The 14,206-nt window shown below is 39.8% G+C and overlaps 1 protein-coding gene across 7 annotated transcripts in view; it reads left to right on the top strand.

Annotated features, from left to right (window-relative positions):
• Positions 1–14,206, top strand: part of TENM3 (teneurin transmembrane protein 3) — a 589,152-nt gene that overhangs the window by 467,327 nt on the left and 107,619 nt on the right. For all 7 annotated transcript variants that reach the window (XM_087856505.1, XM_087856504.1, XM_045785848.2 and 4 more), the window contains 4 exons: positions 6,297–6,511; positions 12,069–12,279; positions 12,701–12,802; positions 12,997–13,191. In XM_087856505.1, the coding sequence (XP_087712631.1) occupies positions 6,297–6,511; positions 12,069–12,279; positions 12,701–12,802; positions 12,997–13,191 (723 nt within the window). The remainder of the gene's footprint in view (positions 1–6,296; positions 6,512–12,068; positions 12,280–12,700; positions 12,803–12,996; positions 13,192–14,206) is intronic.

Consider the following 14,206-nt stretch of genomic DNA (forward strand, 5'->3'; position numbering starts at 1 on the left):
ATTGGTTTGATTCCTAACCTACACGCTTTGAGTGTAGAATAACTACAGGGCACTCTATTGCCCTATTTTTTCCTCCATTTTTCCTCCTTTTTCTCTTGGTAAAACCTAAAAACAGCCTTCCCGCGTCCTATGATCATTCCCAGGTTCAGGCTCCGGGGGCTTAAAGATGGAGTGATCTCAGTAAGGGAGGATAGAGAGCACCAGAACTGGCCCTCCTTTGCTTTGCTCTGAAGCCAGAGTGTTCTGGAATTCAGGACATGATGAAAGACATCTGTGTCCAGCCTTTTATCTGGGAGGACTGATGAGCTTCAGAGGAAAAGGTTGCTGGAGTATTTACAAGTTTATCAAACTGTGTCAATGGCTCGCTGACTTCCAGGTGTGGTTCCAATCAATAAAGAGCATTTGAAAACGCTAACAGGAATGACCACACTTGACTTGGCCAAATGAGAGCAGAGCCAGGACTTGAAAAGCAATAGTGCAGAATTTAGAAAGACAAAGCCCCTTCACACAACTACGGTCCCCTGACATTCACCCTGGAGGCTTTAGTGGGAATGTTGCACTAATCTAAGCTGCGGGGTCAGTGGATTTAAGTAAAGGAAAGTCAGCCATGTCCCGCTACATCACTGATTATAAGGAGAGGTCAGGTCTGCGTCTACCTTTTAGAAAAGACACGTTGTAAGACTTTAATTCAAAATAAATTCATTCTTTTTTTTTTAAGATTTTATTTATTTGAGAGAGAGAGAGCACATGAGCAGGGGGGGAGGGGCAGAGGGAAAAGGAGGAGCAGACCCCCCGCTGAGCAGGGAGCCTGAGCTGGGGCTCCATTCCAGGACCCTGGGATCGTGACCGGAGCTGAAGACAACTGAGCCACCCAGGCGCCCCAAAATAAATTCATTCTAAATGGTGTAACAATTGGAAGCAAATAGAAGTGGATGGGCACTTGAAAGGGAGAGTCCCATTTCAGAGGAAAAGCTAGACTAAATGCATGATTTTCAAAATGCTTTTTCTTGTGCCTTAAGACAAAATAGGAATACAAATTTAAATTAAATTGTATTTCCTGCAACCATAAGACTTGTAAATGTTTTAAAAACCCGTTTTCTTTTATATGGAATTGTGCTTATAATTATTAGTTGTACACATTTGACTAAAATCAACCTAATTATTATATAAATATATGAACCATATTTATAACTATTAAATATAAAAAGGGAAAATGTATTGAAAATACCTCTCCAAATGAGATGAATGGGGACTTTTCCGAATAGTTCATGTAGTCACGGATGGGTATTAATTATTACAAAAGCAAAGGAAGATGATTCAGTATCAATTTTATTCCTGTTTCTTTTTTTATAAATATAAATATAAGAAATCTTGCTACAAAATAAGCAGATGGGAAGGAAAGGATTTTTTTAGAGTGATGCCGTTCGACTATTTGAAATCCTTATTAGTCATATGTCAAGAATCACGTTGTGATCTATTTCTAAAAGGTGTGTTTAGCGGTCTACAAGCTGTCAACTCCATCGCATTTCTTTGTCAGTCTTATTGAAAGCACAGAACTGACAACTATCTGCTTTCAAAAATATTTGTCACGAAGTCTTCCACATCCACCCATTTCTCAGCTTCTGTGAAGTATACCCATAAAAAGCATTCCCAAGGCTGAGCAAAACACTACTAATTGACCTGTTACTCTTTTACTTAGTGGCTCTGTTTAATCTGTTATACACAGAGTGGTGTGGAAAATCGACCTTCTGTTCATTTTCATTCACCTTTGTTATTATAATAGCTTTTGAATGCTTTTGTTGTATCATATGCTTTAAATACCTCTAACTGTCTCATTTAATTGATGGGTAATACTATATAATTTACTGGCAGAGCTAGGACTCATGAAAATGAAACTTTCTGTCAGAAAAAGTCCGACTTCTTCAATTCAAATAAAGTAATAATACATTTTGTCACAGTCATCACAGTTCTGAACTCCTACTCTAAGCTGATAGTAGAGAGGCAGGGAGAGCATAAGTCCTTGCCATGAGTTTGGCAATTGGATCGAAAAAGGCATCAGAGCCTTTAATATTTCTTACCTTATGGATGTTGTCTTCATAGTCATGAAACTTTTCTGCCAGTGAGAAGCATTCTCTGCGGGTGGTTGGGATGGGTGCTGAGGTCACGAAGCAAACATGTTCTCTCTCCCTCTTGATGTATCAGACTTCAAAACCTACCAACAGTCTTAAATATTCCAATTCTTAATGCCACACTTTGTCCTTGATAGAACTACATACTAGACAGGGAAAGACACTATGCCCTACCTTGCATTTACGGTGTCTCAAATAAAGGAGGCTTCATCAACAAAAATACTTTCAATTTTGCCTTTGTTTGGCCCATTGGAAACTTTATGCTCAAGACGGTGTGTCATAGCGGGGCGCCTGGGTGGCTCAGTCGTGAAGCGTCTGCCTTCGTCTCCGGTCATGATCCCGGGGTCCTGGGATCGAGTCCCATATTGAGCTCCCTGCTCAAAGGGAAGCCTACTTCTCCCTCTCCCACTCCCCCTGCTTGTGTTCCCTCTCTCACTGTCTCTCTCTCAAATAAAGAAATAAAATCTTAAAAAAATAAAAAAAAGACAGTGTGTCATAGTAAGATTCTGAATATGTGAGAGGTATGCCCTTCTGTTGTAAAGGGAGTCTACATATGGAAATTGTTGAGGTTCTAAAAATTAATTCCCTTAAAACAGACTGCTCCTTTCCTCATTGAAAAGCTTCATGAGAAAAGGAAAAAAGGAAGGAAGGGAGGGAGGGAGGAAGGGAGGGAGGGAGGGAGGAAGGAAGGAAGGGAGGGAGGAAGGAAGGGAGGGAGGGAGGGAGGGAGGGAGGGAGGGAGGGAAGGAAGGAAAAGAAGGAGTCTTCACGTAGTCTTCATACCTAGGGGTCTGACTCCTGTATTTGAAGACCCGTGGACTAAATGACCTCCATGGACACTTGAAGCCTTAGATGCTATGATGTTATGATTAGTCAGTCTTCTTCACTACAGGGGGACAAGAGAACAATTATCCCAACTACTACTGCTCCCATTCAAGCACATCCAATCAACCTTGGTTCTTTTGTTTTACAAAGAAAAGAGCCTTCCTTGTGAGAAAGAGGCATCTGTTTAATTGCTATGGAACTAACTGGATGAGTACATACACATATTGACACAACCCTACGCACACTTACCATTTCTGTGAGAAAAATCTTAACCCTTGAAATCAGTCTATGGAGAAAGCAACAAAGCAAAACCTGAAACCCCACGAGTCACAATTGGATCACTATTTCCAACGCTAATACTTAGGCCAAGATGATGGTTGGGGAAAAAATGTCTTTGATGAGCACCATTTTAGGCTTCCCAGCACTCAAAGCACAGGTACGCTGTAAAGTTGCTAAAAAACCATTTATAGCAGCACTGCATAGGATCAACGCCGTGGAGTAGATCAAATCCCATAAGCTTCAGAAAATAACACGAGAACTTGTTAATAACAACAAAGTATAATGATAGCCTTAGTGATGTACAAACCTGATGAGTGGGTCCAAATATGAACCATTTCCATACTTAAATATGACATGTGTACGAACCAATCTTCGTGTGAAAAAGGACTACTATTTTATTTAGTATTTTAAAAATAGTTTCATGTGGAACTCAACCAAAAGACAAAAACCTGTTAGGAATTTAGTATAAATTATTACTCAAGGAATATCACATTATAGTATACATGGCAGTTTTTAGTTCATAAAAACTGGTCATTTCTTCCTAATAAAAATAAGTATGGGGCACCTGGGTAGCACAGTTGGTTAATCTTCTGCCTTCGGCTCGAGTGGTGTCCTCAGGGTCCTGGGATCAAATCCCGTGTCAGGCTCCCTGCTCAGTGGGGAGTCCGCTTCTCCCTCTCCCTCTGCCCCTTACCCCTCCCCACTCATGCATGTGCATGCTCTCTCTCTCTCTCAAATAAATAAAATCTTTTTTTAAAAAGTATAGAAAAACCTATAACCTTATATCCTAAAATTGAAAGTCAAGCAGATTCTCTAGTGTGGTTCAATGGGTTTTACCACATCTGATTTTATATGAATTAGACAAATTAATAACTTAGTAATTTAAAATAATATTTTTTAAAATTAAAAGCAAAGATTTTACTGATGATTATATAAGACACATAGTTTTGGAGTTCTGCAGACCTCACCTCACTTTGACTCTTGACTCTACCACTCACTTTGGGCAAGTAATTCACTTCTCTGAGCCTTAGTCTCTTCATCTCGAAATAATATCAACCTCATGGAAGTTTTTGAAATTCAAAACAGATAAAATAGGTGAAACTACCTGACATATCATAGGCTTTCAGTAAAGTTAGTTCCATTTCTCTTTCTGCCCTCTTTAATCTTTTCATTAAAAACTAATTTATGGGGGCGCCTGGGTGGCTCAGTCGGTTGAGCAGCTGACTCTTGATTTCAGCTCAGGTCATGATCTCAGGGTTGTGAGATCAAGTCCCGCATCTTCTGTGCTGAATGTGGAGCCTGCTTAAGGTTCTCTCTTTCCCTCTCAAAAAAAAAAAAAAAAAAAAGCTAATTTATGACATATATAGGTGCTAAGTGCAGAGAAACATCCAAAACGTAAAGTAAAATTTGCTCTCAGGTATTTAAAATTCTCTATGAATAAAGAAAGATGTCTGATTAGAGGAAACAAACATAATCTCTGGGTGGTCAGATTATATTTTTTATCTTTGTATTTAGCTCTGTGTTCTAATTTAGCTAAAATGAGTATCTATTACTGTCGTAAAATAAATATTGGATATTTCAATGAATGATGTCATTTTTAATCTATGAGCTGATACATAACAAATTATAAGGGTTACTATAAGCCAATTTTTAATTTTTATTCCCTGGAGCATATTAGATTACTAAATTGTTAGTTAAAGAAAAACAGACCCAGTAGCTGACCATTAACAACTGCCATGGTTAGTTAACATACCCTGCAACATTAGTTTTAGGAGTACAATGTGGTGACTCATCATTTCCATACATCGCCCTGGGCTCATCACAAGTGGCCCCCTTAATCCCCATCACCCATCTCACCCATCCCCTACCCACCTCCCCTCGGGTAACCATTAGTTTGTTCTCTGTAGTTAAGAGTCTGTTCCTTGGTGTGTCTCCCTCTCTCTCTTTCTTTTTCCCCTTTACTCATTTGTTTTGTTTCTTAAATTCCACATATAAGTGAAATCATACAGTATTTGTCTTTCTCTGACTGACTTACTTCACTTAGCATTGTACCCTCTAGCTCCATCCACATCATTGCAAATGGCAAGATTTCATTCTTTCCTGGCTGAATAATAATTCCATTGTGTATATACACCACATCTTCTTTATCCATTCATCAGTCGTTGGACACTTGGACTGCTTCCATATCTTGGCTGTTGTAAATAATGCTGCAGTGAACTTTGGGGTGCACGGATCCCTTTGAATAACTGCTTTTGTATTCTTTGGGTAAATACCCAGTAGTGTGATTACTGGATCATAGTATAGTTTTATTTTTAACTTCTTGAGGAATCTCCATAGTATTTCCCGGAGTGGCTGCACCAGTTTGCACTCCCACCAGCAGTGCAAGAGGTGAGGGTCAAAAGAAAGAGGTTATGACAGCCTACTTCAATATCTTTATGAGAATCTGAACTTACCCCTCCGTCCCTCCCCTGCATAACGTCCCCACTTACCCCTTCTCGGGCCTCCTTTCCAGCATCTGAGTTTTTATTCATTCTAATGTAGAGTTCGGAGGGAACTACATGAATCCGTGCCATCGATTGGTTTTGTTGTTTGCTTGAAGATTGATTTGTAAATCTCCATAATCCATTCTGCCTTAATTTACACTTTGCAGTGCTATGGTACGTTTAGAAAGGCTGATAAGTAACAGACTTAATCTCTCCCAAGAAATAACAAGACATATATTTGTAAGATAATTACGGTACAAGTGATCAAGAAAGACTGTAGGTGTGAAAAGACTTTCAGTAATAGGCATACCTTGGGGGAAGTCAAAGGATTTTTACTTGAATATCTTAAAGAATGTGCTAAATCACAATTCATTGAACACCAGTAGCTCACAAAAAAGCTTTTAAAGTGAAAATTCTATGAGAGCATTTCATTTATCAGCGATGGAATGCCTGAGCATTTAGTGAAAAAAAACTTTTTGAAAGGAAAGCTGTTTTGTTGTTTGAGGCTTTTGGGGGGGGTGTTTGTTGTTACTGTTGTTTTAATTTTTCATTGTTTTTTCAATGGGTCTCTTCCATTCAGGAAAATTAGGTGGATTTACACAAGAAAATAACACCATAGATTCTGGAGAACTTGATATTGGCCGAAGAGCAATTCAAGAGGTTCCTCCCGGGATCTTCTGGAGATCACAGCTGTTTATCGATCAGCCACAGTTTCTTAAATTCAATATCTCTCTTCAGAAGGATGCATTGATTGGAGTATATGGCCGAAAAGGCTTACCACCTTCCCATACTCAGGTAAAAGTCGGCTTTGTTGTCAATAAAATGGAAACTGCTACTTTGCATTTTTAAAGTTATTCTGTTTCTTAAGTTCAGCTGTTTAACCGTTGGACCACTTTCCTATTGATCTTTTACAGTGAAAAGAATTTTGAATGTAGGTTACACTTGAGGTTTTCGAATTAGTAGGAAGAACGGCATTTTCTTCCTGACTGGCATTAGTCGTTATTGACGGATTAAAATGTACTAAAATTTGTGAGTAACTGAATGAATATCGAACATCATCTGAGCACGTAGAAAAACAGCACGGATTTTCCAAGTGTTTTACAAAGATTCTATGAGAATTTCAGAGGATCTTATTCCTTTCATGTAATAGATGCATAGTATTTTCATCTCAAACACTGTATTCACGCTGTTGAAAATATATTGTATTTTTTCTACTTAATGCCAGACTTACGGTTAGTAAAGAAGTTATGGGAACATAAACATAAATAGGATGACATGAACTTTTTATCGACTCAAGCCACGATTCCTCAGATAAAGAGGCAAGAGAAGTTTCGTGGATGCCAAGGGTGACCATCTAAGTGTGGTACTCCCGACAATTCAAATACCCTTCAGGCATGCATTCCAGGAACTCTAAAGTCAGTCCGCTCGCATGAAAATACGTCACAGTAACAGTCAAAGAGAGCTGCTATCAGTAATTCTGTAGGCTTTTTCATTGTCTAATACTGGATCAGGGTATGTAAGTTGAAAATTGTGCTTTAAAAGAGGTCCCATTGTTGGGACGTCTGGGTGGCTCAGTTGGTTGGGCATCTGCCTTCCTCTTGGGTCATGATCTCTGGGTCCTAGGATTAAGCCCCATATTGGGCTCCCTGCTCAGTGGGGAGTCTGCTTCTCACTCTCCCTCTGCCTCTCATTCCCCCTGCTTCTGCTCTCTCTCTCAAATAAATAAATAAAATCTTAAAAATTAAAAAATAAAAATAAATTAAAAAAATAAGAGGTCCCGTTATGTCTAAGAGAAATTATTTGAATTACCTACTATAAATTTGGAGCTCAGACTTTTCCTAGGGTCAACTATTATGTTAGTCAACACAGGAATTCCAAAAATGTAATAGATAGTTAATTAACATTGACAATTGGATGAGCCTAAGATATATACTTGATAACCACTTTATTTACCCATAGAATTTCATGCAGATTTTAATTGTATTTATGAGATGAGGACTAGAGGATTTCCACATATGCTTTAGAGTATGTAATTTGGTGGAGAAATGCAGTTTCTGTATCCTAGGAATATAAGTTATAAAGAAAAATGGATCATATACCAATAAAAAATCATTATCTTTAAAGAAAGAGGAGTAAGAAACTTTGAGCATGCTTTCTCTTATGTCACTGTAGATCAGGGAAAGTTTCTCATATATATAAATTATACAGCGATGAAATTTTTTTAATATCGTGCTTTGGTGTGTTCATTTTTCTGATAATATTGTCCATAGCTACATTATTAAAGTAAATGCCTTTGATCCTTGCACATTAAATACTGTCCCCATTGTGTACTAGTGTCCAGTTTAAATTTTTTTTTTTTAGATCATTTATTTATTTATTTATTTATTTGACAGAGACAGCCAGTGAGAGAGGGAACACAAGCAGGGGGAGTAGGAGAGGAAGAAGCAGGCTCCCAGCAGAGGAGCCTGATGTGGGGCTCGATCCCAGAACGCTGGGATCACGCCCTGAGCCGAAGGCAGACGCTTAACGACTGAGCCACTCAGCCGCCCCCTCAGTTTAAATTTTTGATTACAGTTCTACTCGACTCCACTTTATGCTGGAGGTGACACAGAGTACAATGTAATAACCAGATTGTCTGAAATGGAAGTGGGTCTCTCTAACTTCACTTAAAGCAGAGACATTGCATTTCTATCAATAGTCTAGTGAAATAGAAAAAATATATATTTTTTCATCGGAACCATATATGTGTTTAAATCACATTTTTGTAATTGAAGAAATATACTTCCAAAGCTAAGCACGACAGTGAGCATAGAACCTATAAATTCCAGAAAATAATTACAAAAGAAAATTGTTGTATACTTTAAAGATTTATTTAAAGATTTCGGTTTGACTCTTTCCAGGTTATATACACCATATGAGATTAGGGAAATAAGAAGTGCAGTTTCAGGTTTTCCCATAATTCCTCTGGTATTTAAATACAATATACATGATATCCACTTTTCCTTTCTACCACAATATATGTGTTTAACTAGATTACGCATTTTTCCAAAGCTCCACCGTTATTAGAGTTCCTTCTTCTGGTTTATTCAAGATCAGCAGAGCAAACAACTGTTTCTGAGTTCAGTGTTTAAACATGAAATATGCTATAAAGCAGCCCAAATTGAACATTTCTCTGTTTCTGGGGAACGTTAAATAAATCAACCTGAAATAATTAAAATTGGCCAGCCATTCAGAAGAGTCACTTGAGTTTTGAAAGTCTTTGTGACCCTTTATAAAACTGTCCGTTTGATTGTTGCCAAGGAATCAATTGACTTTCTTCTCCCTGATGCCCACTTCATTCTCCTGGACAGTTAGGAGCCTAAGGAGGCAATTTAACGCTTTACAGTTAACAGTGTACTGACTGAAGCACGTAAGTACGTTTGCATGAAGACTGTTTCAGAATGGTAGCTGGAGACCTGAGTTCTGGAAGCATACACCCCTACCACTCTTTGACCTTGTGACCTTGAACAAATCATTTCACCTCTCTAGGCCTGTGTCTGTCCAGAAAATGAAACCGTTGGATCAGATAATGTCTAAAATCACTTCCTCCTCTGTATGCCAGTAATTTACAGCAAGACCATGCCACCACCAACAAGTTGATTTAAAAATACAGTTAATGGGATGCCTGGGTGGCTCAGTCAGTTAAGCATCTCCTTTGGCTCAAGTCATGATCTTAGGGTGCTGGGATCGAGTCCCGCGTCGGGCTCCCTGCTCAGTGGAGAGTCTGCTTGTCCCTCTGCCCCTCCCCCTGCTCATACTCTCTCTCTCTCTCTCTCTCAAATAAATAAATAAAATCTTAAAAAGGAAATACAGTTAAGTATTCATAGATTCTGAGTTCTCATCCTTTTTTTTTTAAGATTTTATTTGTTTATTTGAGAGAGAGAGAGCAAGCACAAATGGGGAAACAGAGGGAGAGGGAGAAGCAGGATCCCCACTGAGCAAGGAGCCCAACGTAGGGCCTGATCTCAGGACCCTGAGATCATGATCTGAGCCACCCAGGTGCCCTAATGCTCATCCTTTTAATAACTGAATTGAGTGAAGCATATAGATAGTCTAACTGCTCAGAAATAAACCAGTAAGATAGCTTTATTAGCCTAACCTTTGTTTCATGACCACTTCCCCGAAGTGGTGAGACTGAATGTTATCCAAGAAATAGCATGAGATCCCAAGACTTGGCCCCACAAAAAAATTCCACGTCTCCATCTTAGGAATAGGTATTACAGAGTAAAGTCAGTAGCCCAAGTTTGTGCATAAGTGATTGCTTTATACTTTACACTAGAGGTTATTAAATATTTTTGTTCTGTATAATCTGTTTACTTTTTGTAGACACAGGCTTAGTGTGAAGTAGAGGACTTTGCGTTTAGGTATTCGAATAACCCTCTGGAAGGCCTGGGTGCACTGGCCCTACGGAACAGCCCAGGCAGATTCTCAACAACTGTGGCCTCCCCTCCCCACCAGGCGCAGCACTCCAGCCTCATTTGGTTGTTCAGGGTGTGATGCAAATGGGGCCTCCTGCAGTGAAGGTGGGGACGATGAGTATGAGTTGAGAGACCACTTAAAACCCAAAGTTTCCTCCCTTTCAATCTTTCGGTTACTGAGCTTAATGTCAGAGGAGAAAAATGTTTATATGCAAAGGAGCCATTAAAAGAAACTTTTCCCTGCCTCTTTGCCATGCTAATATAAATATTTAAATCTGATGAGAAGACGAATGGCTTATTTGAGATACAGGCACCTATAGAAAGTGCTGCATTCATTTTCCTCTGATAATTTTGGGAAACAATTCCAGTGAAAATTGTGCAGGTTAAATATCCAGTGATTATTTTCATCCTTGTAAGATAGAAATGAAAAACATTATTGAATACTAACCAAGTTATGGCTTTTTATGTGTATTTCTCACAGCTGCATGATGTCAGAAGGCAGTTTTACGACACAAAAAAATAACAAAAAATGCTTTTACATTTAAATAAAAATTGTAGTATGTTGGAAACTGAATTAGATATTCTAAATTCTGTCCAGTAGTAATGTTAGAGGTCTGTGATCAGTACAGTGGCGGCACATTGAATCATAAATCTCAGAATCCCAATGGCTGATTTTATTCCAGTTTGATCGTATTAAGGGATTCATATAAAAAACACCTCCTCAAACACACCTGTGATGAAATTCCATTTCAGAAATCTATCAGAAAGTAGAATATTGGTGATTCACGTAGATAATACTATAATATTATATATATTGCACTGTAGTGTATTTTTCACCCTTAGGAATAAAGTGAAACCAGGTAAGAGTCTATAGAAACTGAATCACTCCACTTTTAAGGAACTTTTATCCAACAAGTTTATTAAAACCATGTTGGAAAGTCTTTGCATTCTTTCCAAACTCACTGCATTAGGTCTGGTCACAGAGCTTTACTCTTACCAGTCACCTTCCGTATTTTTAATTATCTTTAAATCTCCCCAGTTGCATTCTTCTAGCTACCCAGTGTTCATGATTAATCTTACTAAACCAAAAATTAAGCTTAATGACGTTGACTTCATAATAATAACTGAGCATAGTTACTGTTACTCTCATCCCTTCAGAACCCCTCCATTGTTGAATTTTTTGGACTTGCGGTCCGAGATATACCGGCATCTCGATATCGGTTTTTAGTTTCACCATAACTGAGGACAAAGCCATGGGTTTGTTCATGGTGCCTGGGATGGTAACTTGAGGGTCACAGAGAGGAACACGGTGGGTGGCAGGAAAGACCTGAGCTTTCTCACAAACCAACTCCTCCGCTTACCAGGTATCGAACCAGACCCTTCTCAAGCCTCTCCAGGGTTGGTTTCCTTCAGCCTTAAGTGGAAACATCAACGCCATCCTGGAAGGGTGGCCGCGAGGATTCAGTATGATCCTGACACTGAGTACATATCAGGAGACCACCTGAAGAGATGATCTCATGGTCTAGAATTGGGTTGCCAGGTTTGAAACGTTACAGGCTGATGGTGGTATCCACCCACGGCCTGCACTCATCAAACTCTTTATCAGTTACAAGGCTCAGATCTAAGTCTGGAAACCGATCGCCCTCTAAGTGGAAAATGATTTGCGAAGTTGGTATACAACAACAGCGTGCAGTGGGCAGTCAGTTTCCAGAGTCAGATCAGGACGCCTGTAAATGCTCCGCACAGAGGGACCTGTCCACCAGGAACCTTCTCCTGACATTGTCTTTATTAGAGCAGAGGGGAGACGTTGGAATAAGATAAATAAATAAAGTGAGAAGCAGCTATATCCGAAATGTGGCTGAGCACTAAACACCTGCACTTGTCCTCCCCCTCAGTATGACTTTGTCGAGCTCCTGGATGGCAGCAGGCTGATTGCGAGAGAGCAGCGGAACCTGCTGGAGCCCGAAAGAGCAGGGCGGCAGGCGAGATCCGTCAGTCTGCATGAGGCTGGCTTTATCCAGTACTTGGATTCTGGAATCTGGCATCTGGCTTTTTACAATGACGGGAAAAATGCGGAGCAGGTGTCCTTTAATACCATCGTCATAGGTAAGAAGGGTCTTCAAAAGCATCTCTTTCGGGGCTGTAGCCTAAACAGTGTGTTGAATGGAAACTCAGTTGTCTTCACCGATTTGGAGTGTTTCCTAGGGTGATAAAGCCTGAAGTAAAACATGAGACTTATTTTTAAATTGTTTATTTATGACTATGTGACATACTGTGAGGCATTGGAAGAACCTATTCTTTGGAAGGATCTTGGAGGACAGTGCATCTTGAAAACACAAACATCTGCATTGGAGATAGCAGTGCTTTGCTTTGACGATTCGAATAATCTGGTGTCAATGAAACCTTTTTATTTGGTGACGGAGCGGGCCATCCCTAATTCCTTCCACGTGGAGCTAAAACGATCACAGTTTACCTTGTGCGAGAAGCAGGCTGTACCCTAAGTGTTCCTTCTCTCTCTTTTCTTCAGAGTCTGTGGTGGAATGCCCCAGAAATTGCCATGGAAATGGAGAGTGTGTTTCTGGAACGTGCCATTGTTTTCCGGGATTTTTAGGTCCGGATTGTTCCAGAGGTATGCGAGTTAGAGCCTTTCCTTAAGCCAATATAAATAAGCTGTAGAAACATGAGCAATTCAGAAAACCGGCAAGGCAAGAAAGAAAAGGGGAGAAAACCAGCAAACTCCTCGTTCCAACGATCATCGCCTTTCTTTCAGGGTCTCGCCTGAGAACGTGCCTGTTAATTCCTCTGTCGTGTTTTATTTCACAGCAGCCTGTCCGGTGTTGTGTAGTGGCAACGGGCAGTACTCCAAGGGCCGCTGCCTCTGCTTCAGCGGCTGGAAGGGCACCGAGTGCGACGTGCCCACCACGCAGTGCATTGACCCGCAGTGCGGGGGGCATGGGATCTGCATCATAGGCTCTTGTGCTTGCAACTCGGGATACAAAGGAGAAAACTGCGAAGAAGGTAACCGCGCCAGTATTTGCGGACGTCTGTGCTTATCTTCGAAAGACATGATCTTTGCAATCCTCACTTTGCGTCTGTTCGTGTGCCTCCTCGTGAAAGGAACTTTGATTTCCGTGCTTACGGCTGCATTTTGTTAACATTTTAACTAACAAAAAACACAAATGCCAGAGATCCCCTTTGCTTCCAGTCGTATGAATTGTTCTTCCCCCCCGCCCCACTCTGAGGAAGGAAGCAAACACTTGTGTCTTGAAACCAACAGTGGACTGTTGTTTCGTTTTGTTGTTTTTTTATCTTTGCTTTCTTGGGGTGTGCTTTTGTTTTGTTTGGGTTTTTGTTTTTGTTTTTGCTTTTGTTTTTACAGTTTTTCACATTGAGGCCAGCTTGTAAGTCTAGCATTTTGGCATCTCTCGAAAGATGTAACATATCACATAACAAAGTAGTGGAAAAAAGCACGCCATGGGCTTGTTGCTATACTGTAAAGTGCAGTTGAATTGTTTTTTCCAAAAGCAGAAAAGCACCATTTCCGTTCTTCAATCAAATTGATTTTATTGATCTGCACACGGAAAGTAATGCAATTAAGTCTCTGGAATTAAATTTTCAGGCCATTGACCCTACAAGTGTAAAGTTTTATTGAGTCAAATTGCTAAATTAAATCTCGTCATCTAAAGCACATTAGAGTGAATTAAGAAGGATAGAGAGTATGCAGCTCATTCATTTCTCAAACAGTTGAGAGTCCCATACAGCTGTCAGGACTCAGTGGTTGTGGTTAGGTCAGCTGATACAATACTGTTACAGAGAAGCCAGTACTTACTACTATCTGATTAAGCAGAACAGAGAGCAATAGTCTGAAATCTCAGGAGCATATATATGTGTAATTCTCATGAAAATTACAAATCCTTGCAAGACTCTCAGTTACCTAAATGGTATGATCCTTAATGCCGTATTGTATGATTCTTTGCGTTTTCAGAAACAAGTTCTTGAAAATAGTAGGTGAATAGTTGAGTCTCCAGAATTT

Source organism: Ursus americanus, chromosome 27 (assembly GCF_024610735.1).
Source record: "Ursus americanus isolate L20-20 chromosome 27, mUrsAme1.1.p, whole genome shotgun sequence".
Lineage (NCBI taxonomy): Eukaryota > Metazoa > Chordata > Mammalia > Carnivora > Ursidae > Ursus > Ursus americanus.